Here is a 27703-nt window from a genome sequence, read left to right on the forward strand (position 1 = left end):
TTTTAAGGGTTTAACATTTAACATAGCTTTCCAATAGCTCAGTGGTAAGAGCATTAACAACGCAAGGTTGTGGGTTCGATCCCAGGGATTGCACATGCCTATGTATAAATGTATAGGATAAAGCAATGTAAGTCGCTTTGGATAAAAGCGTCTGCCAAATGAATAAATGTAAATGTAAACATTTACATTCTTTCCATCAGCACCCGACTCAAGGCAAATGTTCCAGCATCATTTGATCAGTGTGAAATGTTTTGCTGTTATCTGAAGACACTTTAAGAGACAGAGCTGCTTACCAATGAAAATAATATATCAGTCAATATCCCACAGACTTATAGGCCTGTTATTACAGTTAATGTCACTAGTGTTCATCTCATATGTGACGAATTTGTCTGAAAAATTCACTTTTTGACTTTATATGTATTTTCTGTTTCTTACACTATGTTTTTGTTGCAAAGCTGCATTGCAGCAATACAAACTGTGAAAAGCTCAACAGAAATAAACCTGAATTTAATCAAATAAAGCAGCAGGCATTTAACAAGCATTGTCATAATATCTGTGAAATTTCCTAAAAAGTAAAAAAGAGATTCTTTAATAGTCTTGTTCCTTTAGAAGAAAGCTTTATTCTTTGTATAAGAGAAGTCACCCAAATAAACGTACAATTTTAGAATTCTCTTTTCACATCCACAAACTTTCTGATAAATACTCTTCCAACAAAAAATGAAGAAATCAAAAATAAACCAATCCTATAATATCTGTTCTCCATTATTATATCATAGCTCATAACTTCATAACTTATTTTGACACTCATGCATGTCTTCAATACCATTAATAACAGAACATGATTATCTTGAGTAGGATAAAAATCTGCACAATAATAAATTTTTTAAGAAGAATTCATTTTAGCCCTCAAACTAAATATTCCACAAAACCAAGACTCTTTGAATCTAAAATCCTTATACTACCACAAATCTCCCATTTCTGTTTCAAGTAAGGCATAATCCATGGCTAGACGTGCATTAAAGGATTTTAATGCACGATGTGGAGGCCAAGAACCACCCAATTATCATTATTAAATGAAATGATTATTATTTAATGCACAGCTATCCGTCGATTATACCACGGTTATTTGTCAAGTAAAGCTGTAATTGATGTTTACAGTGTATTTTTGATCAGGTGTGAAGCAACTCATAAGGTGAGAATGACAGTTACTGTATTTTCCTTAGATCATTTCAAATGTTGATCAAACTGACTGGAACTACCTGTGCAGTAAACGGTTTTAATGCACACCTTCCAGCCAATCAGAATCCAGTATTGAGACAGACCATGATATAACATACAGTAAGTTTAAATAAAAGATTGTGAGTTTATATGTCCTGTTATGTTCATAACTGATGATGACTAAGTGTTTTAATGATGATGTTTTTGTAGTAGCCTGCAGATCGGGGCTGAGATTTTAAGCCACACTGTTACACCAGAAGATGCTTCAAATGTGCCAAAACCTGTTCATTACCATGTCATGACTATTAAACAGCACTTAATGTTTAAATCAATATACATTTAGGAAAAAAATGTCAACCTTCAATTGTTATAATGCAATAGTGCATAATTTCTACTCCGATCAAAATTTGTGAATGAAGCTATGTGATCAAAGTTGGTCAGAACAATTCTGTGCTGTTTAGATTAAACTTTCGCTTTGTATATTTCACATTATTGGTTCAATGATTTATTACAGAATGACACATCTCCATTCATTTTTTAATTCTTCAACCTTTTTTTTTAGCTTTTCTATGTCTACATTCTCGTCATTTAAGAGTTTATAGAACTCCTCCAGTAATTTATGTTGGTCTTTAAGTTCTTCCAGATGCTTTTTGAGTTTATTAAAATGATCATTTTTCTTTTTGAACTCATTCAACTCTTCTGCTTGTTTTCTGGCTTCATCTTCATGTTTCTTCTTCATCTCTTTTATTCTCTGCTCATGTTCTTCCTTCCTTTTTTCTTGCTCTTCCTCTTCTCTTTCTTTTCTCTTTCTCTCTTGTGTTTCTCTTTTCTCCATCATTTCTTCTTGCTCTCTTTTAATATCATCAATTCTTTTCTCCCATCTCTTTCTCTCGTCTTCTCTTTTCTCATCATCATCTCGTTGTTTTCTCTCCCACATCTCTGTTCTCTCTCTCTCTTGCTGCTCATAACGTTTCATCATTTCATTTTTCTTCTCCTCATACTCTCTCTCTTTCTCTTCTCTCTCTTGTCTCAGTTTCTCTCTCTCTTCATCTCTCTGTCGTCTCTCGTCTTCTCTCTCTTTCTCAATCTTCTGTCTCATTTTCTCCAGTTCTTCTTGTTTTTCTCTCAGTTGTTCTTCATGTTTCTCTCTTCTCTTTCTCTCATCTTCCTCTCGTTCTCTCATCTGTCGTTTCTTGTCTTCCTCCCATTCTCTCTCTTGTCTTTCAATTTCATCTTGAGTCTCTTTTCTCTCATTTTCAGCTTCTTTTATTCTTCTCCTCCATTCTTCTCTCTCTCTCTCTTCTTCTTCACGTCTCTTCTGCTCCTCAGATTCTCTCTTTCTAATCTCTTCTTCTTGTCTCTTTTGTAATTGTGTTATAATCTGTTCTTGTTCATGTTTCATCTTCTCTTGATCTTGTCTGTATTTCTCTTCTCTCTTTCTATCCTCCTCTTCTCTCTCTCTCTGCTGTTGTTCATAAAGTGATCTCTGATGTTCAGTCTCTCTCTTCATCTCTTCTATCTTCTGAAGATGTTCAGCTCTTTGATGTTTTTCTTCCTCTATTTGTTTCTGTTTCTCAAGATCTCGTTTCTGTTGTTCTGTTTTCTCTTTCTCCTCAAACTCTTTTCTCAGAGTTTCCTTCTGTTTATTAAACTTACTTATCATGTTCATTCTTTCCTCGTCTGCTCTTCTCTTCTCTTCTTCTAATCTCTTCATCATGTTCTCTTTCTCCATCTCATATTTGTCTGTTAATTCCTCTCTTTGAGTCTGAATTTCTCTCTCTTTCTCTTTCAGTATTTCCTCCATTCTCTTTTTAATGCTCATCTCTGCCTCTTCAAACATGCTGTTAGTGAAATATTGACCCTGTTTTATTGTTTTCATCTCTTCTATCATGTTTATCAGTCGAGTCACTTGACTTCTGTCGTGTGTTTCTCTGTTATTAAACACCAGGAATCTGTTTCCACAGTCTCTGATCAGTTTCTTCAGTTCTGCAGAGTTACTTCTCTTCACATAGTCTTCTATAGATTCACCCTGAAGATCATCTCCTCTAGTGAAGAGAACAATAGTGAACTGTGCAGCTTTTGAACCAAAGATTTTCTTTATCAGATCTATAGTGTCTGACTCCTCTCGAGTGAATCTACTGACACTCAACACAATGATGAAGACATGAGGTCCAGGTGATGACAGTGACACACATTTCACTAGTTCATCAATCACTTGTTCATTTGTCAGTGTTGTGTCAAACAGTCCTGGAGTATCAACAACAGCTACTGATCCACCATCAACTTCACCAACTCCTTTCTCACAAACACTCGTCACTGAATCTGATGCTGCCAGAGTTTTAAACCCCTGATGTCCCAGAATTGTGTTTCCTGTTGCACTCTTTCCATTTCCTGTCCTCCCGATCAACACAATCCTCAAACACTTCAGATCTTCGGCTTCACCTTCAGCACCTGAAAATCAAGTTGGTATTAATGCAGAGCTTGATGTAAAGTTTCAATTTATAAAAAATCTATTCACCCTTTGACAGATTTTTCTCTTGTAACTCCTTGATTTTGTCCTCACTTTTCTTCAGTTTTTCTTCATATTTCTTCTCAGTTTCTCGTCTTCCTCTCATCTCTTGAGCTCTGACAAACATCTGAAGTGAATATGGTTCAGTCTTCATGTTCTCTATATACTCCAGTAGATCTGGAATCTGTTTAGATTTTTTATCTTTCTTTAACCCCAGCACTTTGTATCGTCCACCATAGAGACTATTCAATTCCTGATTTTCAGCATATGAATTTGCAGAATTTCCATCAACAGTGTCATCAGTTACAACTACCATGAAGTGCTCTTTGGACTGAAACCTTTTTTCTATTTCTTCAATTTCTTTTTTGTCTTCATCAGTCAGTGGTTCAGAAGGAACTATGAGGAGAAACACATGAACTCCAGGATCACAGAGAGACACACAATGGAAAGTTTCACGCATCACTTCTTCATCTGAGAGTTGAGACAAAGATGGAAGCTCCACAACATTTATCAGACGTCCATGAAGCTCCACCTCTCTGCTCAAACACACTTTACTCCTGCTCTCCTGTGACATGGAAGGTTTTTTCTTTCCCCCTCTTATCAGGTTTGATACATGTAAGGTTGTCTCTCGTCCACACAGCACCAAGTTCAGCTTTGATTTCTTTTTTTCTGTCAATGAAAAACATAAAATCCATTTCAGGACAAAACAATCATGACTTAGTGGTTTGACAGATGCTTTTACCCAAATCGACCTACAATGCATTCAAACCAGACATTTAATCAATATGTGTTCAGTGGGAATTAGGAGTGTAATGGTTCTCGGTAAAAAATTGAACCGCACGGTTCTCCACCAACGGTTCGGCATCCATCGACAAGCGTGCTTGGACCGCGATCTTAAATCTGACGACGCATTTATAATGTGGTTTGTTAAAAATGATAATGCGTAAAACAGACTGACAAAGTTCAGCTAATGTATGTTTGTCGATGGATACACATTTAATACCTACAACAAATCAAATAACGTAGACAAATTTCAATAGGATTGACGTATGCTGTAATATGACCAGTCATTTATGCTGTCATCACCCGGGTGTTGTGAGCACGCGAGTGCAGGTGAGACCTGAGCAGCACATGTTGCTGTTTAAACGACACTCATTCAAGTCTTGCCAATTTAAACATTTAAGTGCAAAATGATGCAGAAGAAAACTCGTTTAAGGAAAGTCTCAGACATGGCGCAAATATTGAGCTGTCTTTGAAGCGCTTAAACGGACAGATTCACACACGAAGCAGGTCAACATGCCCCTCTTGAGTATCTTAACAAACATAGTAGTTATGTCTTAAGTGAACGGACGAAAAACAGTATCAGTGTACTGGATGGGTTTCATTCCTCTTAAAGCGACAGCAGCATATTCCTGCGGTCTGTTAAAAGACAAGGAAATCACTCACTGCTTGTGACTCAATAGCTTCTGTAACTTACATTATGATTAATCTTTATTTAATTTGTACATATGCAATGTTATGTTTTATTTGATTACTTTAATCCATTTCTACCTTAAAAGGTATATATCGTCGCTGTCGGGCGGTAACCTCCCATGTCCAAATTTGGTCAATTTCATATTTTTTCACAAATCGATGCTATTGGTCAGTCCCCATGTGGGTCTGTTATTTTTACAAATTATTAACCAATCTAAAGTGTTGAAAATAGCTTGAGAGCAAATCTCTTAACTCCATTGGACACTTCAACTGTCTGAGAAGTCTCGTAACTCCACCTCTTCTTCACTCCGCTGAAGCCACTCGGCATTACGTCTCCTGATTGAAGGTTTTTTAGACAATAACGAGTGAAAATAGTTAGGTTAGATACATTTGAGTAGGTCTGTTTTGTTAAAAATCGATAGCTGTAATGCTTCGGTGCAGAAGGAAGCCCGTGAGCCACGAAGGTAAGTTTGCGAGCAGATTCGGCTAATTTCCGCCTATTAGACAGCCTAAGTTAGTCAGCTCATCGTTTTTTGTATTACATCACTTATAGCTCTAACGTTTAAAATAGAGTTTAGGAAGATGTATGTAACCACAGTCGTTAGCTTTGGTTAACGATTGAAGCCTTTTCTCTTGTCAAGAGGCTCAACACGACCGCCGACTTTATTTGTGTGCAGATTAATTTCCGCCTATATTAGACAGCCTGTTTAACGTTTATTTTGGTATTGCATCACTCATAGCTCTAACGTTTAAAATAGAGTTTAGGAAGATGTATGTAACCACAATCATTAGCTTTCATTAGATCTTAAAGCCTCCTCTCTTGTCAAAAGGCTCAACGCGAATGCAGACTTTGATGAACACTGTCGTCTGTGTCCGTACCATTCTTATCGATGACAGTATAATCTCGTATCTCCCTGCTCCCAAGTCATAAACCTTGTATCTCCGATTAAACATGGTTTTGGGGAAATGTTGTGTTAATGTTGGTACACAACAGTATATGATAGCAATATAAGGTATAATACCAACTTTAACGATACAATGTTTAATAACTAAAAAAATATGCAGTTTTTTTTATTTCCTGAAAAACAATGGTTTTGGAGATACGAGGATTCCGCCCGACAGCGACGATATACATTATCATTTTATTTTCTGCTTTGCTCGGTTGTTTTATTGGTGCTGTTACTTGTAGGCTTGATTAGTTGTTCTTATTTTTATTTGTCAGTAGTCCCTTTTCCCTGAACATAGCACAAACCAAACTGAAACCCTCAAACCGTGACACAAACCGAACCGTGAGTAATTTGAACCGTTACACCCCTAGTGGGAACCCATGACCTTTGCATTGCTAGAGCAAAGCTCAGACTGTTGAATCATTCCTGTAGGCCATTAGCTTTGAGTGACTAATCAATGGGAACACCTCTAGTTTTCTTCAATTTAAAAAAAAATTTAGACAGTTGTTTTTTTTAAATAATAATGTAATTAATAGTAAACAGTATATAGACTAAGAATTTACAAATGTGTATATAAAGATGTGTACATATTTATGTTTTGTTTCTTACTGGGATTATTGCTTTGTTTTTGATCAGAGTCTTTCTCTTCAGATCTGCTCGGCTCTTCATCCACTGATTGTTCCTCTTCTTCAGATATTTTACACCTGAGATACTCTTCAGTGTTTCCTTTGAGTATCTTCTCCACTCTTTTGAATATTTCAGAGCGGAATTTTTCAGTCTCAGGAGAAAACTGAAGATGTCTTCCTCCACACTGCTTTATCAACTGATGAACAGTTGTATTTATTACCACTGAACTCAACTTTGAGGCGTATGACGGTTTATCAGTAGTCATCACTATTGTGTGTTTCATGGCCTGATCACTGAATTCTTTCAGCACAGTTGTTACTCTGAATCTGTCCTCTTCACTGATGTCATTGTGCTGCAGTACGAGAATGAAGACGTGAGGTCCTGGTTGAGAGAGATCCACACACTCTCTCACCGCCCGTGTGATGTGATGTAGTGAGAGGTTTGGCTGGAGCAGATGAGAGTTGATGACTGAGATGTTTCTCTCCTCCTGTTCACTCTCAAGAGTTATTCTTCCTGAAATCAGTTTTTGCACTCTGATGTTTTCTTCTTCATTCTTCCCCAGAAGAACAATCCTCAAGTCTCTCACTGAAACACAAAACACAAAACACACACACACGCACACACACACACACGCACACACACAGACACAGACACACACACACACACACACACACACACACATTGAGCCTCATAAATAAAATGTTGTGTAGAAACCAACCTAAATTTGATTTTACGATAATTTCTCAGAGTACATAAGTGTGATTCATAAAAGGTGTGTACGCCTCTCTTTCAGATGTGAAATCTATGAATCGCAAATGATCTTGCGATTATGCACAGCTGAACAGTTTCAGATCTCCGTCTTTTAATGATGTCTAATTAATGTCATTGACATGTAAAAGAGCACCCACCAATGTCCAAGTGCTTTACTATTGCATAAGCCTGAGGTGGTGCCAAACACTTTTATACATCAAAGTCTGTTTTTAGACAGCAAATATGAACGTTGTCGTGGGTTTTTGCGTAGGCACACTCCACGATCAAATCAGTGCATATGAATACTGTGAGATTAGCATGAGATAGCTAACGTTACCAGAGTCAATTACTCTCTCGCGGTTTATTTTCCGTTTAACTCAGTTTTTGGTTTTACTTGTTCCATCGAACGCGAAACGCTTTGTATGTTTCCATGTCCATGCTTTTGGAGACAACACAAATGGATGCATTAGCGCAGGTCCACACTAAAACCCTCACAATAATAATCACGGGGCGCCCACTGATGAAAAGAGACAAGTCAGGGACCTTGGCAATGTGACAGCTGGTGGCAATGGTGTTGCAAAAATCGACATTGTGGACAAATTTCTGACAAACTGCGTTGCTTGGAGAAAGTGCCGAATCGTCGGATGCGCTAAGCTACGTATCGCCGTTTCAATGTGGTCTGTGTCAGCTGGGATTGCTGCCTTGTAGGTGCAAGCTGTTGTTGCCAGGATCTCAAGGGCAATTGCTGGGAGAACATTGTATACAGACGTAACACTCTGCCATCCATAGGACTTCATTCAGCGCCTCGTCCATCAATGAAGTGGTGATGTACTCTGTTTGCCTCATTCTGTGTTGCACTTTGGGAAGCAGGACAACATTTCTCCGGTGAGTGAACTGAACTGTGAATGACCTCACTAAGTGAATTCCTATTCATGGAACAGTGAACGAACTTTGGATAAAAGAATTCATCAGCCATTATTCTTGCACGGTTGTGAACTTCTTGTAACCTGAGAACCCGTGCATGGAATAGAGGACGACTATTCTTTTGATTTGATCTGTGAAGTGAATCATTGAACTTTATGGAACATGAATGTGAATTGTGTTCAAAGGGTAAAGTTCACAAACAAGTGTGTAACCTCACTAGAACAGTGAGAGGGGATTTTGATTATTGTTGATACTCTGAACGGATAGAGCTGTTTATATTTGTTGTTTGTTTTATTTACATTGTATTTCATTTTTGTTTACTACTCCTTACACTCTTCTTATTGAAAAAGAGAAACAACTCTTTACAGCTAATTTAGTTTAAATAAATCCTTTATTAGAAGAGTTAAGCTGTGTGTAGTGAATTGAAGTCACTTTTACTAAGGAGTGGGGGTGTCTCATCTGTCCTGTTAGATTTGGGGAGGGTGGGTTGTGACCTCATACACTAGTTCTAGGCACATACACACTTCAGGTGGCTCCCGTGAATGACGAAGATCCTGAAGCCCACCTCGTCATCTCTGAAGCTTCGTGCACCATAACCAGACAGGTACCACATTCAGTTACCAGCTGAAACGAGACCGAAAGCACTGGGTGGGAGGACCAAACTCCTATTGCTCACTCAGTCTTCCTTAGTGAAGTGTATACTATCCTCTACCCCACCACACCGCCTCCACATTTAGAATGGCCCGCCCAAGAGGCCATATGACTGACAGGTAGAGCAACCAATCACGTTTGGATTTGTGCCGTGTCATGTTTTTCACGAACGTGTCAAAAGTTGACAGAAACAACAATGATTATAAGTTTATGCCATGAACCTCACATAATTTTAATAATTTAGCGTTTAGTCGATCGTGATGAATTCTTATAGCAACTGTTGTAAACACCCTACACACCACTCTGTAACGAGGAAGGCGGGACGAGATCTGTGAGGCAACGAGGCATGTCTCAAGGAGGAGATCGGGAGCATAAGAGGACGAGCGACAGGACTACGGACGAGAGAGGACCGGGCCTGGACATGTGTTCAGTTTGTATTTATGTTCTTATGGCCGGCAGTCGGCCCTTTTATCTCCGTGTTATTGTTTGTTTATTTTGATTAAAGTTTCTAAATGTTCGCCGGTTCCCTCCTCCTTCCTTCATCTTCATTTGAACCTTGCTACAGTGTGCCATATGCATCAGACGCTTAGCCAACGGATCGTGGGCGTGATGTCTGAGGCTGAGACTAACCCATTGCCAACAAAACACAGACATCAGTTTCACTCACCGCATGCGGTTCATGTTCGGCATCTTTTAGCGCTGGGACCGCCGTTCCATCTATCAGATTCAAACGATCTCCAAATCCAGCCTTATATCCACGTTTATATAACATTCATCACCCAAATGCAGTGAACAAACAAATACAGCTGAACTTCGCGAACGTAGTGCTCTCTCTCTCTCCTGCACGCAAGTGAAAGTGACTTGTTTCAGAACCATCAGTCGAACTTCAAAAAAGAGAATGATAATATATATATATATATATATATTATCATACCTAAATAATAATTATTATCCAAATGTCAAAGAGACAGTTAAACATATTTAAATTTTTTAAATCCACGACCACAAAGAAAGCTGATGGTGTGCCTGATAAAAAGAGATCCAGAGAAGACAGAACTGCACCGCTGGATGAGGACAGCGGGGGACAGAAGCAAAGCGAGTTAAGTCAGTCAGAACGACATCGTCGGTTTAAAAAAATTCCACCGATCAGATGACTGATATTTGGTATCAAGAACAGTTTAAAAACATGCAAAACCGACGATGTCTAGAAAATGCTCATGTGTGACTGCAATTAGCATTCTATCAGAGTTTAAGTTCAGTGCAGCTGGCAACATTGTTACTTACCAGCGCAACCTTTTAAACAAGAGAAAGTAAACTATTTGCTATAAGTCAATATCATTCATCCAAATGCGTCACTGATGCCCGCGTGCGCTGTTATTACTTGATTGCCAAACGGGAACAACTCGTGCGGTGGTTTTAAACCCTCACGCGCATAGCCGTTGCTGTGAGGAAAAGCCAGAGCCGCGCGCATCACAAGCTCTCTCGTGCACTGAAAACTCAAAGCCGGCACATTATAAACTCTCTCTGGTGCGAGGAAAAGCCTAAGCCGCGTACATTGCAAGCTCTCTTGCATGAATCAATGCGCGTTTGTAATATTGATTTGCAAAATATATCGGCAAACAGCCAACTATCGTCGAGGGAATCAGCTATCGCCGATAGGTCTGAGGATCGTCGATACACGATAGTATCGTCTATCGGAACAACCCTACCATCCACTGCTCCAGATAAAACAAAACAGCAAGGGGCACTTCGTAAAAAAGTGTTTGAGCACAGGACGAGGACGAGCGACGGGACTGCCGACAAGAGAGGACCGGGCCCGGAAATGTTAAGTTTTATTTATGTTTGTGTGGCCGGCAGTCGACCGTGAGGTGGCTGCCGGCCTTTTACTTCTGTGTAATTGTTTGTTTAATTTTGATTAAAGTTTATTGTTTAAATGATCGCCAGTTCCCGCCTCCTTCCTTCCCTACATTAAACTTTGTTACAGGCATAGATATGGGACGTATCTTACATTGTAATGTAGTGTGCGCCAATATACAGGAAGAAATCTCATCCGAAATGAGACGTAAATTGTTTGAAAAAAATTGTACGAAGTGCCCCTAAAATTAGCCTTAGTATTGACGAGGCAAAAAGTCTAAGCAAGAAAAACGCACTAATCATTTATATGAGACTGCAGTTAAAAGACATGGATACGCCAGTCGATATATTTGTGGATCTAGTGGAACTGGATGATTTAAGTGCAGAGGGAATTTTTCACACCCTACTTTTGAGCCAAGAGAGACACAACATTACGAAGGAATTTCTCTCCAAACAACTGATTGCCATAACAACTGATGGAGCCTCAGTTATATTTTGACGTAAAAGTGGGGTAGTAACTAGAATGCAGACCCTGTTCCCTGGGTTCATCGTTTGGCATTGTACGGCACACAGACCCGAGCTTGCCATGAGTGATACGCTCAAAGCAATTGGAGCAATTGATCATTTCAAAATTCTCATGGATAAACTTTACTCGCTCTATCACACATCCAGCAAAAATAGAATCGAACTGAAAAAGTGTGCAGAAAGTCTAGATATTTGGCTGCGCAAAATTGGGAGAATTCTAGATACTCGGTGGGTCGGGTCGCATCGCATCGCGTCAAGCTTCAGAACTGTCATTGACCATTTGGGACTCATGTTTGACGCGCTTCAATAACTTTCAGAACCATCAGTCGAACTTCAAAAAAGAGAATGCACAATAATTGATGCACACAAATCAATTGCATGGCAAATGTGAGTGTTTGACGGCATGTAAGATCAGCCAGGGCGACGCACAGCAGTAAGCCAGAGGGCAATACAAGAAAACTGCTTCCAAGGTGTCACGTTAAACGCTGCAAGATCCAGTGACAGATTGTTCGATCAGAAGGAATTTTTCAAAGCTATTGCAAGGAACATAGAGGAATGTTTACTGTGTACAGGTGGACAAGGACGAGAAGACACAGCCAGATACAGCAGGATGATTGATGAATTGAAAGTGCTCTACTCCCAGTACTGGCCTGAAAACACTGGGCCGTTATTTGGGGAAAGTGAAGTTGAGTCCCTGTGCGAGCGTTTTCGAATCGACACTCCCAGAGTTGTATTGCATGCTTACAGAGAGTATAAGGATAGTAATGGACAACAGGTCTCAAATGAACTCAGCGACCTTTTCAAGTGTATCAATACAATTCCCATCTCCAGCGCAGAATGCGACCTAGGCTAATCTCATATGAATTTGATATGCACATCAAGCCGCCCCTCTCTTCGCATACAGACAATTTCAACCCTACTATTTCTATGCCTTGTTGGACCACCATTGTGCAAATTTAAAGCAGAAACGTATGTAGCGCCCCTGCCCTCCTAGGCTTGCCTCACCTAAGCTCTGTAAGGCAGAGTACCGGGTTCCTATAATTGGTGTCTCTCGACAATGTAGTATTGCCCCTACTCTGATACCAATGCTTTAGATGCACTTCACAGAATAATTAAATGAACTGGCCAACTTATAGTTAAGGGGATTTATTTATAAACAGATAGAAAAAATGAAATGAAATTATATAGTTGTATATATCAGATATTCATAATCAACAGATATACTATTAATAACACAGATTAGATTCAGAGATACACAAGTAGATATAATACAATAATTCTTAATTCACAAGTCAATTCACAGAAGAAAATAAACAATATACCCGTAGGACGATCCAACCAGAAACACTGATATTTCAAAAGCAAGTTACGTTTTTTTTTTCCTTGCAAGGTACTTTATACACACTCCCTTACACGTGTATAAACGAACAATGAAAACCACAGATTCCGGATAATAATGTCTCCAACACTGTTAATATTCCCCAATGAGGTAACCCTTTGCACTATTTAACTAACTGTAAACAGTAAACATAGAGAAGTGTTCAATTAACAGTAAATAACAAAGTGGGCCCACTCACACACACACCAACACTCACAAACCCTTCTCCTCCATACACTAGCTGTCTACATTAAACTGCACAATAATAATGATTCGGCTTTAAAATCAGACTACAGTTTGCAATGGCCTTGATGAGGGTGGGTGAGGTGCAATTTCAAGCTGCTGTTGGATCTTTTGGTATGTCAGCAAGCTTACTAGATACGACCAGCTCTCCTGATTTTGCCAAGTGAGAGATGTCCTTGGGGCAACAACATATTAACCCTGGGACAACATTTCAATTAACAGTTTAAAAGTTTAAGCCTACAAACAGGGTTAGGGGCTTGCACACCATTGTTATTTACCTATCATTTACCTCTGATTTAAGGATAATTAAGGGTTTGGGGTGGGTAAAGGCTTCTTCTACAAAAATGTTTTCCTAGGGTCAACAAAGTATGTCGCCCCAGTACTGTACATCTCCCACTTGGCAAAATCAGTTTGATCAACTATGCCCACAGTGATTGGCTAGTAGGGGATGGATCTCTGTCAGTGATTTAATCTTATAATATGAGGTGTCATGTTGCCATATTGAAATAAAGATTTAAAAAAGTTGTAATACATGGGCTAGTGTCACAAATTAAACAAGTATAAGTTCAGCTAATCATACATGTCTGCATCTCATAAATAATGAACAAATGAGCAACATTTTAATTAACAGAATAATCATAGCTCATTGTCATGAAATATCTCAAATGTTTACAGTACTTTCTGTGGTGGATTGCCGGTGTTAAAGTCATTTTAGTATTGTTGTAAATTGGTCTGAGAGGCTTGGGAGTCTTCTCACTAACCCTTTATTTTTCACAGATTTAGGATCTGATTTTAGCGCTAAATGCTTTGTGAAATTTTTTTTTCAAGCAAAATTTAGGAGCCCTAAATTAGGATTGACACAGCACGCCCATTATTTTTCAGAGTTTCTCCTAAATTCTCCTACTTTAGCTTTAAGATGTCTTGTGAATATGAGCTCTGATCACTTTTTTTTAGATCAAATGTGCCTAGACACAGCAGCTGTAAACACACAGGTAAAGCACCTAAAAACACTAAGTCTAGCGTCAAGAGCCCAACTAAAGAAAAATGTGATCACCATAATGGTGATTTTAAATGAAACAACATAAACATATCTGTTAATTCTCTTTAAGAGCTTTTGTAGATGTATGACAGAAATAAAGTCATTATAAGAGAAAATGTCAAAATACAGGTGAACCAAATGTAAAAGAATGATATGAGTTCCCTTTCGAGAGCGGTTCAACCAACTGTGATGCTGCCCTGAGTGCACAGAGCTGGTTGGCTGAGACAGACCAATGAACTGCCAGTTTGGGCTCATGCATATCCAAGCCAAAGAAAAGAGAGGGCTGCGCTATGACAGGGCAGACCCCACAACAGTAAGAGCCAGCACGGAATCATGGGCGGACATAACAATGAACATACAAGTACACCAAAGCACAGAGTCAACAGCAACGCGGTAACAACTGTGCAGCATAAACGATCAGCAGGTAGGAGAAAAAAATGAGTGAACAGCACTCACCGAGAGGACTTGAGACGCCAAAGAGGACACGTCCCATCTGTAAAACCTGACGGAAGTGTTCTGCGCAGACCAGCCAGCTACACAGCAAATGTCCTGAATAGATGTGCTTTAGACCAGGCCCACGAAGAAGCGATAGTCCTAGTCAAATGAGCTCTGATACTGAAAGGGCAGTCCTGTCCCTAACTCTCATACGCCATGCAAGCCGCCATGCAAGACCGACGGCTCGGAAGATAAAGTGTGTAAGGAAATGACCTGCGCTCTAAACGGGGTAGACAGAGACTTTGGCACATACAGTCGCCGGCTCCAAAACGAATGCAATCAGAGCCGACTGAGAGCGCTTGTAAATTCCCTATGCGCATAGCCGAAGCAAGAGCGAGAAGGAGAACGGCTTTAGAGAGAGAGCTCTCTTATGGAAACCACATCCAAACGCTCAAACGGGGGAGAAGAGAGAGCCTTCAGTACCGACGCTAGTCCCACGGCGGCCCTGAAGGAGATCGCGGGGGACACAAAGTCCTCGCTCCCCTTAGAAATCTGAACACCAGCATGTGCCTAACCAACGATTGCCCATCAACTGTGGAACGAACGAGGCAATAGCAGCCACACAACATTCCAGCATGGACGGGAGGCCATTGTTATCCAGCCTGTGCTGCCTGATGCGTAAAATGATCACTGTTATCACTGTAGCGACTGTTATCACTGTATCACTGCATTGACTGTTATCACTGCATATCCTACGAGAATAAACGCATGGCGCGTTCTCCACCGTCGCGAGCAGACATTAGTCGCCCACGTGAATCCTCACAGATGAGCTCGTACCGAGACCGAGTCAAGTGTGAGTGTGAGCATATGATTACACACTTGAAAACAAAACGCTTTATGCTCCCCACAGCAATAAGGTGCACTCGTGGCTTTTCGGCACATCTCACAAATGGGCCGATCGACAGCAAGTAAGAGAGCTCAAAATCAAGCAAACGATGCTCGACCAGCGCTTAAATGGCACACCTGATAAGGGCATCAATCAAACCGTGCACACAAAGAAAACAGAAACATCTGTCCAACAGGCAGTACACGACGCGACCGCTCGTAAAAGGTAGACACCTTATGCAAAGGTTAAGCTCGTATGAGGGAAACGGTTGAAGCATAGCAAGCCAGCGGTGCTCAGCCGTGGCGCTAAAGGGTAGAGACCGGCGTGGCCAGCTCAGTATCTAGCTGTCCCACAAGCAGTACACAGAGCAACGGCAAACACGCGGTACCAACTGTGTAGCAAATCGCTGCCAAATCCCGCCACCTGTCAAAATAACAATGACGCAAAGACATTCCCTCTCTGAATCAGTTCATATTCAGAATGACCACATGAATCACAGAAAATGCCCATGACGAGGGGTTGTCTGGATTAAAACATATATGTCTCAGTTAGGGGTACAAAAACCCATATGTCGATCTGAGAACTGCCGAAAGCACCTGATATAGGCAGGATTCACATTTCACGTCTTTTCCGTGTGCATATTCATTATTTTAAATGTAGACGCACGGCAGCCGCGCAGAAATAGGGGGCGACGCGGTCGCGATGCGCATGCGGTGCGGTGCAACACACTCTTTTTTTCAGGCGCATCGGCGCCGCATCGAGATGAAAAAATCTCAACTTTTCAGAAAGGCGCAAGCGCACCGCAGGTCATGTGACAAGAACCAACCAGCCAATATATACAAGCTCAATGAAAATGGAGACACAGATGATCACAGCATAACTAAATCTAGTAGCAGAGTTATTGCGAGGTATTTTCAGTGCATATAATCCATATATCCTTTGTTTATACCTCCTCGTCTCAACGGCTATCGTGGCCCATGGTTGCTTAGCGACGCCAGACACCAGGAGAACGCAAAGTCCAGGCTCTTTGTAAAAAATGAGAACACAGTGCAGCTCGCGTTTTCCGCGCGGTTTTTGACACGAAATGTGAATCGAGCCATAAGGGGCTGGCTGGATATGACACATATATGATAGAACGCAACAAGCAAGGATCTATTCAGTAGTGATAGGAAGCGTGCAATGATGGGTCAGGTCCGAACAGGACGGTGACTATCATTCGACTTGGGATGAGAAAATATGGCGAAGCCATAACTCTGGACGGCGGAACCACGACCAACTCTCGTGATGTCCGCTCCCAGAACCGGCTCTTAAAGGCAACTGTAACCGAGATCACACCGCTGAAGCGGGGTTGGATTGCATAACAACGCATAGCGTGCGGAAGTCGACCACATTCTGTAGCAGTGCAAATCTACCCGGGCATTTGAACCAACTTATAATAGGGAGCAGTACTGAGTGACTGAGGCGTTGCGAATTCATAATAACACGTCTCTACTAGTTGTCATACATACGGGAAGCTTAGGCTACACAGATCCGCTGCTCGATACAGGGGGCTTAGCGCTGCGTATACGGGAGCACTGAAAACCCAAAGTGAGTCAAGCATACAACAGGACACTGCCGTTTAGTGCCGGGAGCTGGAGGCTACGACGCTAGGTAATAAGGCTGCGCATATTCAACTTGAACAGCACCAAACCAGCACCACCTTCCATAGGTGTCTCCTGGAGTCCGATATGCGGCTGGGACATGAGAGATACAGCAGCATGCATAAGTAACAACAAGGTTGGAGGTCTGTGCAAAAGCGCGCACACACAGTCATAAGGGCACCGTTGCTTTCGTGGCAGAATCGCAAACCACCTAATGGAAAGCCTGCACCCTTTAGCCATGGCTAAAGGATTTAAGCAGGCATTACCGACACTTCATATCCATATAATATAAAGCACACACATAAAACACATTACGGTGTACTTCGGACACGGAAAGTGATGATTGCAACGGGAATCGAACCCGGATCCCCCACGTGGAGGCGGGCTGCTCTAACCACCGTCCTACAGGGGCGCCTCATAACTGTACAGCGCACGTGCGTCAAAAGGCTTTTCGCCATTTTGAATGACGCCCATGTGAAAAAATAATCACAACATGTGCTGACACGGCATACCGCCATTACAATGGGGGCCTACTCACGTATGAAAATTAACCACGGGGGTCTGCTCGTGTATGAGAAACAGTTCATAGTGCGAGAACGGATGAATTACACGGCATATATACAAGGCAAAACCTAAGAGAGGGTCTGCTCATTGTGTGAAAATGGCTGTGTTACACAGCATATACCCAAGGCAAAACCTAAGGAGGGTCTGCACATTGTGTGAAAAGCGGCCAAAATTTGCTTTGTTACATAGCAAGCCGCTGCACTGGGGGCTGCTCATGTAAGTGTGCACACTGTGGCATGGTCTCCACTAAGTTTGTGGAGAAAAAATCTGCCGATAGCTTGCATGGTACGCCTCTTAGCCCACAGCACGAAGTCAGTCTCTGCCCTTAGATCCTTCTCGGTGTCCGCCTCCAGGCTGCCGCTATTCAGCGACTGCAGAATCTTAGCCTTGAAAATCAGCAGCACCGCCATCGAGTGCAGAGTGGAAGTCGCTTCTCCAGTGGATGCATAAGCCTTGGCGGCGAAGTGAGCAGGCCTTGTCCCGTGCCCCACAGAGGAAGGGCACAGATGATCGGTGGCGGCGGCGGGGGGTCTGGGGGGCAAGCGCACATAACCGTGGGCCTCAGCCCCGTCCACGTGGGCGAGCATGGCCTGCGTAGGAGCATGAACCCACGCCGACTGAGGGGCAGACCACGAATTCACCACGTGCTCGTGGACATCGATGGGTAGCATAAACAGACAGAACACCGGCTCTAAGAAGAGAGCTCCAGTTGAGGTGAGCTCCTCAACGGCCTTCTCAAGGAACCTCAGGAACTCCTCGTGGAGGTCCAGCGGGCTCTCAGAGTTGGGCGATCCCGCACCGTCTCCGCCCAGCCTTTGTCCGAGATGTACATGGAGTCATTGTCCTCCTCGATGCCGAAGGAAACAGCGTACGCGACGGTAGGCGGGGGCGAATGCTCCCCAACGAAGGGGACTGAGGAATGAGGCGACAGCAGAGGACGGTGTCCCGGGCCGGGGTGGTTCGATGGCTGGCAGTGCGGGTCTCTCGCCGGGGGCGGGCCACAGGGAAGAAGACTGGCTCTGCTGGTTCGCCTGCCTGGCGATGCAGCTCCATGCACCGTCGATTTGAGTTGGGCTGCAATGTACATTCGATGTTGCGCCTCGCCAAGACGCAACGTCGAGTTGCCGAACACCGTCGTGTAGAGGGTGAGAGTGGCTGTGATAAACACCCAGAGAGAGAGAGAGAAAAACCTTTAGAAATGGGTAGTTGGGACGGGGCAGGAACCGTCCCGGATCGACCAACCAGCAATGGAATGGCTGGGGTCGGGCCCAAAAGGTGTTCTCGATCTCCCTCGGGTCTTCCCATGAGGGCCACTACGGCTTCCGCCGCGGCTGCTGATGGGGTGGTGGTCTCCTCTTCGATGTCTCCCGGGGGGCTGCCGAGTGGGGGCACCGGAACCGGAGTGTCGAAGAGGACCAGGGCTGCTGGGAAGCAGAGGGTGCACGGGATCTCGACGGCCAGGAGGCGGCCGAGTCGCGGCGGGGGAGGATATGCTTGATATCCTCTGTCTGCTCCTTTTACTGTCTAGAACTGTGGCTTGGCAGTATCACCAAACAGGCCCCCCTTGTGAGATGGGTGCGTCGAGAAAGCGGACTTTCTCGCAACCCATCTGTGCAAGGTTTGGCCAGAGGTGTCTCTCCTGGACCACATGTGTGGACATCGCCCAACCCAGGGCCCGCGCGGTCACGTTGGTCGCACATAGAGTGAGGTCGGTGACGGCGCGGAGTTCCTGCATAAGCGCTGGGTCGGTCTTACCCTTGTGGAGCTCTCTGAACGCCTTGGCCTGCAGGGTGGCCATAGCGTGGAGAGAGGGGACAGCTTGGCCCGCAGCAGAGTAAGCTTTCGACATCCTGGATGCCGAAAAGCCTACGTGCTTTGGACGGGAGTCTAGGTCGAGCCCCAGGGGGACTCGACGTATCCTCTAGCTGCCCCACCAACGAGGGAAGAAAGGGTGATGGAACTAGTTGACGTGCACGCGCCGAATGGAGCGTTCCAGGTCGTACTAAGTTCCTCATGCACTTCTGGGGAAACACGGAACTGGGGCGAGTACGGCATGGAGCCGTTCTCAAACCCGAGGTACCACGTATCCAACCGCGAGCATTGGGAGAGGCACTGCAACCCAACGCCGGCGGCCCGGGAAAGCATGGCTGACATTTCGACGTCCGCTTCTTCCTGATCTCGACCCCCCAAGGGAGGGAGCTTCAAGGAATCGACGGAGTCTGATGCCAGTAAGTCACCCTCCGATGCTGCAACAGACATCGCATCATCACGTACCGTGTCCGATACGTGATTGAGGAACAAGACTGTGGGACCATCTCATGGGGAACGGTCAGACGAGCAAGACGAGGTGCGAATGGTCCGCGAGCCTGTGGCTGACGGATTAGCGCTCACAGTAATCCTCATATCACCCTCGCTGCTCGCCGTAGCGAGCGGCTGGGCCGTAGTCCTGCCGTCATGGAACGGGAAGCAGACGAGGTGGTGGCTGAGCAGTGCGGGCAGGACGTATCCACAAGGGCTGCCCCAGCGTACTGGAAGCAGACCTCGTGTCCGTCCCCCTCCTCGATTAGTGTGTTGCACCCACGAGAACAGCGGGACATGCCACGCTGGAGAAATTTGCTCTTTTAGAATGCAGACAGTGTGGCACCGTCTGCTAGCTCGAACACCTCTGGAACCGCCGAGACGCCCAGGGGAAGTCGCCGCAGGAAGGGACCGTCCGCTGCACCACGTCGTAGAACCGGCAATCTGGAGTTGCTAAGTAGTAGCGAGAGTTGATCTTCATAAGCGAAGGCTCCGAAGAACAAAAGGTGAATTAATGAAGCACGCTGTCTCCCTTTTATACCCGGATTTCCTGGGGCGGAGTCCGGCATGCAAATTTCATTCGCCAATTTTCATTGGCCTTTTTTAAGAAGTCGGAAGCGATTGGTTCTCAGGGACGAACCCCATCTGTCGGTTCGACACAACGTCGAGAGACCGACAGAAAGGGAACTGCAGATGGTGCTCATTTCAGCATCTTTTCCTCATAAAAATCCATCGTTTGACCTCGGTATACTTGGAATATTTGTCCTTTTTGAAAAACAATTGTGACTGTTTTATATGCTGTGTTTTATGTTATACAATAAATAAATGGGTTACGTTGCTTTCTCAAAATGCGTGAATGGTTTCATTTGTAATGTAAATAGAGTTAATCCTGACAGTTTAAAGTTAAAATCACACTCCAATACGTGTCACCATTGCAAAATAATAGTGCAATATATCATTTTATAATGACGGTAGACAAAAGCTTCTCCTGCTGCCGGTAGAGGCGCTATTTTAGGAACGGGGTCGTATTTGGGGAATGTTGAAAACGACCAATGTGGTCGTATGAGTTGGAGGACTTGTTGCATTAAAATATAATTCTGTTCTAACCCTCTTCTGAATGTATTCATTTATTAAAATGATAATAATAATAAAAACAGCATGTATAAGTATAATTCGGAGGATGAGAAAATTAGAATAAGCATGTTTTATCCGTGTTTTGATAACTGTTTTGAAGGCACTCTACCGTAAATACTGTAATGATAATACTAACAAAGTATTAATAGTTTTAGTCAAATAACATAAAAGACCAGACCCCTTGACACCCGATAAACTTTTCTCCCCCAAACAGCAAACATCGATTCAAGAAGTGAACAAGCACCTTTGTTTATATATTGATGTGTGTAGAAGTAACATTAGCTGCAGCTAACGTCACGTCAGTTCAGAGCACGCTACACACACAACAGCCGTGCATGCTCTCTTCACAGCGTTCTTGTAAAATACTACTGCTACTTATAACAATAATAATAATAATAATACCACTTGCCTTCAGCCGCGAACAGTATATTTGTGTCCCAAATGACATACATTATACACTTTGCACTTAAACAATGCACTATTCACTTAAGCTCGACCTGATTTTGCCAAGTGGTTGATGTCCTCGGGGCAACATATTTTGTTGACCTAAGGACAATTTTTTTATAAATAAAACTTAAACCCACACCAAACCCCAACCCTAACCATAACTGACCCCTAAAATCAGCGGGAAATGGTAAGTGAAAAACAATGGTCTAGAAGCACCTAATCCTGGTTGGATAATTAAACTTAAAACAAACTGTAAATTTATTTCTGAAATCTGATTGGTTGATTTAAATGTCATCCCAGGGTCAACATGATGTTGTCCTAAAGACATCAACCACTTGGCAAAATCAGGAGAGCCATGCACTTAACCATGTAGTGTATGAACTTTAGAAGGGTATATCGTCCCAAATGGAATACTAAAAGGTTTTATACTAGCCCGAAGTATGTCGGCTTTCCAGACGAGCGCAAATGACGTCAAGAGCACGAAACAATGCATGTGAATAAAAATCAAGTTGTTCATTGTTCATTTAATGTAGTTCCCTTTCTGTCGGTCTCTCGACGTTGTGTCGAACCGACAGAATGGGGTTTGTCTTGAGAACCAATCATCTTCTGAGTATTTAGAAAAGGCCAATGAAAATTGGCGAATGAAATTTGCATGCCGGGCTCCTCCCCGGATGTCCGGGTATAAGAGGGAAGCCGGCATTCATTCACCTTTTGTTCTTCAGAGTCTACGCATCTGATGAGCTTCTCTACGATCTTGGTGATCATTCTTTCTGCTAGAATCTACGACGTGGACATCGGACGGTCCCTTCCTGCAGTGACTCTCCCCTGGGCGTCTCGGCAGTTCCGGAGGTGTTCGAGCAAATTTCCTTTTCTAAAAGAGCAAATTTCTCCAGCGTGGCTTGTCCCGCTGTTCTCATGGGTGCAACACACTCATCGAGGAGGGGGACGGACACAATGCCTGCTTCCAGTACGCTGGGGCAGACGTTGTGGATACGTCCTGCCCGCACTGCGGGCGGTGACGATTCAGACGTTGCGTCACAGGTGGCTGTGTTCCCACGGGACTCAGCCACCACCTCGTTTGCTCCCCGTTCCGTGGCGGCAGGACTACGGCCCTGCCGTCCGCTATGGCAAGCAGCGAGGGTGAGATGAGGATTACTGTGAGCGATAATCCGCCAGCCACGGCTCACGGACCGTTCACACCTCGTTTCGCTCGTCTGACCGTTCCCCAAAAAGACGGTCCGCCGTCTTATTCCTCAATCACGTATTCGGACACGATGCGTGATGATGAGAGGTCTCTTGCAGCATCGGGGGGTGACGTACTGCCATCCGACTCCGACGATTCCTCGGGCTCCCTCCCTCGGGGGGTCGAGCCCAGGAAAAAGCGGATGTCGAGATGTCGGCCATGCTTTCCCGGGCCGCCGTGAGTGTTGGGTTGCAGTGCCCGCACTGCCTCTCCCGGCGCTCGCGGCTGGCTACATGGCGCCTCGGGTTTGAGCGCGGCTCCAAGCCGCGCCCGCCCCCAGTGCCGTGTTTACCGGAAGTGCATGAGGAACTTAGTAAGACCTGGAACTCCCCCTTCCCGGCACGTTTCACGTCAAACAAAGTTCTGTCACCCTCTCTTCCCTCGAGGTTGAGTCAGCTAGAGGATACGTCGATGTCCCCCAGGTGGAGTATGCCGCCGCGGTGCACTCGTGCCCGTAGGTGGTGGCCACCTGGGGGGGGCTCGACCTAGACTCCGGTCCAAAGCATGTGGGGTCTCGGCATCTCTGGTGTCGAGAGCTTACATTGCGGCAGACCAAGCTGCCTCCTCTCTCCACGCTATGGCTCCTGCCAGGCCAGGGCGTTGAGAGAGCTCCTCTACGGGCGACCAAGGTGACCGCGCGGGCCCTGGGTCGGGCGATGTCCATGAGAGACAACTCTGGCCGAATCTTGCACAGATGAGTAATGGCGAGAAGGTCCGCTTTCTCGACGCACACATCTCGAGGGGGGGGGGGGCTGTTTGGTGATACTGTCGAACCGCAGTTCTCGACAATAAAGAAGCAGACAGAGGATATCAAGCATATCCTCCCCCGCAGCGACTCGGCCGTAGCATCCCGTGCACCGTCTGCTTCCCAGCAACCCTGGTCCTCTTCGACACCCTTCGGCTCTGGCACCCCCCACTCAGGCGGCCCCCCCGGAAAAGACATCGAAGAGGAGACCATCGCCCCGTCAGCAGCCGCGGCGAAAGCAGAAGCAGCCCTCATGGGAAGACCCCAGGGAGATCGAGATTACCATCGGGCCCGACCCCAGCCACTCCATCGCTGGGTGGTTGATCCGGGACGGTTCCTGCCCCGTCCCAACAGCCCACTCTCTTAAGAGTTTCCTCTGGGTGTTTATCACAGCCGCTCTCACCCTCTACACGATGGTGTTCTGCAACTCGATGTTTCGTCACGGCGAGACCCAATGTCGAGGATAATCAGTAGCCCTCAGCACTCTCAATCGACAGTGCATTGTGCTACATCATCGCCAGGCAGGTAAGTCAGCAGAGCTGATCTCCTCCCCGGGGGCTCCCCACAGCAAGGGATCCGCACTGCTCGCCATCGAACCACCCCCTGGGAGGTCGATGAAGCAGATTGTACCCCTAGCGCCTGTCTCGGTCCCTGGGAGCCTGAATAGAGCCCCCAAACCATCACGGGATACGATCAGTCTCGGCTACGCAATCCAACTCGCCAGACGCCAGCTCAAGTTCGTGGCATCCTCTCAACCTCAGTCAGAGGCTAGGATGCTCCCGTGCTTCGGGCCAGGGTCACCACCCCTCTGGCAAGCGATCGTGCTCGTCCCTCTAGCCGAGATGTTCAATGGGTTTTGCAGCCCGTACTTCATCGTCCCCAAACAGGGGGGGTTGCTAGATCTGCGTACCCTGAACAGGCACCTACTCAAGCTGCCGTTCAGTATGCTCACGCAGAAGCACATCCTGGCATCTACCAGATGTCAAGATTGGTTCATGGCAATTGACCTCAAGGACGCTTACTTTCATGTCTTTCGAGGGCGGGCATATCAGTACAGAGTCCTCCCTGTGCTACTTGCACTGAAGAGGCTGCATCCTCTCGTGCAGGGCAAGCACGTGCTGGTCCGGTCGGACAGCACAACTGCCGTGGCGTATATCAATCGACAGGGTGGCATTCGCTCACGGCAGTTAACACGACTCGCCCAATGCCTCCTCCTGTGGAGTCAGCAGGTGATCAGCTCCCTGCGAGCCACACATATCCCAGGCGACCTGAACCAGACAGCTGACGCGCTCTCTCATCAGTCGACGCCTCACGGAGAGTAGCGACTTCATCCCCGCGCAGTCCGGCTCATATTGGAGCAGTTCGGCCAGGCGCAGGTGGACCTGTTGCCTCCCCGAACTCCTTTCATTGCCTGCTTTGGTACTCCCTGACCGAGGGTCCCCTCGGCACGGAAGCCCTAGTGCACAGCTGGCTGCGGGGCAAGCGGAAGTACGCCTTCCCCCCAGTGAGCCTCATTGCACAGGTCTTGTGCAAGGCCAGGGAAGAGGAGCATCAAGTGGTACTAGTTGCACCCTATTGGCCCAATTGCACTTGGTTCTCGGAGCTAATGCTCTTGACAAAACAACTCCCCCCTGGCCGATCCCCCTGGCGAAGGACCTGCTTTCCCAGAGGAAGGGCACGTTACGGCATCCAGGGCAGATCCCTGGAACTTCCATGTCTGGACGGGACGAGGAGATCCTGAGTGGCCCACCCCCTGCGGTGGTTGGGGCATCACTCAGGCTAGGGCCTCGGCCACTAGGCGGCTATAAGCCCATAAGTGACGCCTCTTCTCGTCCTGGTGCTCTTCTCGAAGAGAAGACCCGCGGAGTTGCTCGATTGGGAACGTGCTGTCCTTTCCTCAAGAGAGACTGGAGAGTAATCTCTCCCCCTCCACACTGGAAGTGTATGTAGCCACTACTGCCGCTCATCACGACCCAGTTTCTGGGAAGCCACTGGGAAGCCTCTGGGACAGCACGACCTGGTCATTAGGTTCCTAAGGGGCGCGAGAAGGCTACCGCCTCATCCGCGCTCCGTACCCTCTTCCTCAAGAGGCCCCCCCTTCGAGCCCCTCGGAGATACCGCTCTCTCACCTCACGATAAAGACGGCTCTCCTGATGGCGCTCACCTCAAAGAGGGTAGGGGACCTACAAGCACCCTCNGACTGACTACAGAGCGCACCCGATCAGTGTTGAACTGCCTGAAGCTTTCAGACAGTCAGCGGTCCCCCTGAAACAATTTCAGAGGCTCCTGGGACACATGGCATCCTCGGCGGAGGTGGTCCCCCTCGGGTCGATGCACATACGACCGCTCCAACACTGGCTACAGAGTCAAGTTCCTTGGAGAGCGTGGCACACCGGCAGCAGGCGTATGGTCACACGCTTTCTGCCGACACACCCTACCCCCTGGTCTCCATGACCATCTTGGGGTTGGGGTGCCGTGTGCAAACGGGCAAGCAGTGTCGGGGCGGTGGACGGGCCCCCGCCTGCGTTGGTATTTCAACTGCCTAGAGTTGTTGGTTGTGCTACTTGCATTGAGGAGGCTACTACCTCTCATGCAGGGCAGGGCACGTGCTGGTCCGGTCGGACAGCACAGCTGCTGTGGCATATATCATTGGATTCGCTCACGGCAGCTAAACATGACTCGCCTGGCGCCTCCTCCTCTGGAGTCAGCAGGTGATCAGTTTCCTGCGAGCCACACACTTCCCAGGCGTCCTGAACCAGACTGCCGATGCGCTCTCTCTTTAGTCGACGCCTCACGGGGAGTGGCAACTCCATCCCCGCGCAGCCAGCTCATTTGGGAGAGGTTCGGCCAGGCACAGGTGGTCCTGTTGCCTCCCCGGACTCCACCCATTGTCCGCTTTGGTACTCCCTGTCCGAGGCAACCCTTGGCACAGATGCCTTTGCGCACAGCTGGCCGCGGGACAAGCGGAAGTACACTTCCCCCCAGTAAGCCTCATTGCACAGGGTCCTGTGCAAGGCCAGGGAAGAGGAGCATCATGTGGTACTAGTTACGCCCCTTGGCCTAACCAGGACTTGGTTCTCTGAGCTAATGCTCTGACAACGACTCCCCCCTGGCCGCTCCCCCTGGCAAACTGCTTCCCCAGGGGAAGGGGCATGTCCCAGGCAGAACCTGGTCTCCATGTCTGGACGGGACGAGGAGATCCTGAGTGACCCACGGCCACTGGGCGGCTATACGCCCATAGGTGGCGCCTCTTCTTGTCCTGGTGCTCTTCTTGGCGAGAAGACCCGCGGAGTTGCTCGGTCGGGTACGAGCTGTCCCGTCCTCAAGAGAGACTGGGGAGTAACCTCTCCCCCTCCACACTGGGAATGTATGTAGCCGCTACGGCCGCTCATCATGACCCAGTTGCTGGGTAGCCTCTGGGACGGCACGGCCTGGTCATTAGGTTCCTAAGGGGCGCGAGAGGGTGACCACCTTCCGCGCTCTGTACCCTCTTGCGACCTAGGTGGCGGGCCTTAAGAGGCCCTGCCCCCTTCGAGCCTCTCGGGGTTGCCGCTCTTTCTCAGTCCTGATAAAGACTGCTTTCCGCATGGCGCTCACCTCCAAGTTGAGTTATCTACCACATAGCTCTAATCAGACCTAGTGCTCCAGGCGTGGTAACCCCCCCATCGGGCGGTTCCGTCTGATGTGTCCTCATGAATGGTTCCCACTTGGTAACCCATGACCTCCCTAGGTGGACTTCCACCTTGCGGTTAACTCCTTCAGTCCGCACATTTTCCCATGTGTTCTCACCTGATGGTGAGACCATGTTGGTGTCTCCACTAACTCCTCCCTATGGTAGGTAGTGGTCTCTGTAGCGTTTTCCCCCCTCCTAATCTAAATGACAGTCATTTGATGCGTGGTTATCGACTTCATTGGCTAAATGCTGTAACTCTCTAGCTAATTGTGCGCCCGCCATAGTTACTTAACGATATACATGAAGCAAACGATCAGTGAGTGACATGACGTTAGTCCAAAACAAGTCAAGAGTAATCGATCAAACGCTTCAATCTACGCTGAACCAATAGTAGGCAAGACCAACCCATCTAATTATCATACAAGACACCGAAAAGTAAGAATAAATTCAAGAATAAATAAATAAAAGTGGAAATAAATACATGTGATAATAAATAAATA

The 27703-nt window shown here is 45.9% G+C and overlaps 1 protein-coding gene across 5 annotated transcripts in view; it reads right to left on the reverse strand.

Moving 5' to 3' along the window:
* Positions 1–579: 579 nt before the first annotated feature.
* The window catches only part of LOC130550524 (GTPase IMAP family member 8-like), a 52809-nt gene continuing 25685 nt past the window's right edge, over positions 580–27703 (reverse strand). For 2 of the 5 annotated variants that reach the window (XM_057328014.1, XM_057328013.1), the window contains 3 exons: positions 6757–7359; positions 3737–4396; positions 582–3669 (listed from right to left, as the gene is read on the reverse strand). In XM_057328014.1, the coding sequence (XP_057183997.1) occupies positions 1727–3669; positions 3737–4396; positions 6757–7359 (3206 nt within the window). In that variant the 3' untranslated portion in view covers positions 582–1726. Of the gene's footprint in view, positions 3670–3736; positions 4397–6756; positions 7360–27703 lie in introns of all 5 variants that reach the window. The other 3 variants (XM_057328012.1, XM_057328009.1, XM_057328010.1) reach the window with 3 other exon arrangements.

This window comes from Triplophysa rosa, unplaced genomic scaffold (genome assembly GCF_024868665.1).
Source record: "Triplophysa rosa unplaced genomic scaffold, Trosa_1v2 scaffold351_ERROPOS156660+, whole genome shotgun sequence".
Taxonomy (NCBI): Eukaryota; Metazoa; Chordata; class Actinopteri; order Cypriniformes; family Nemacheilidae; genus Triplophysa; species Triplophysa rosa.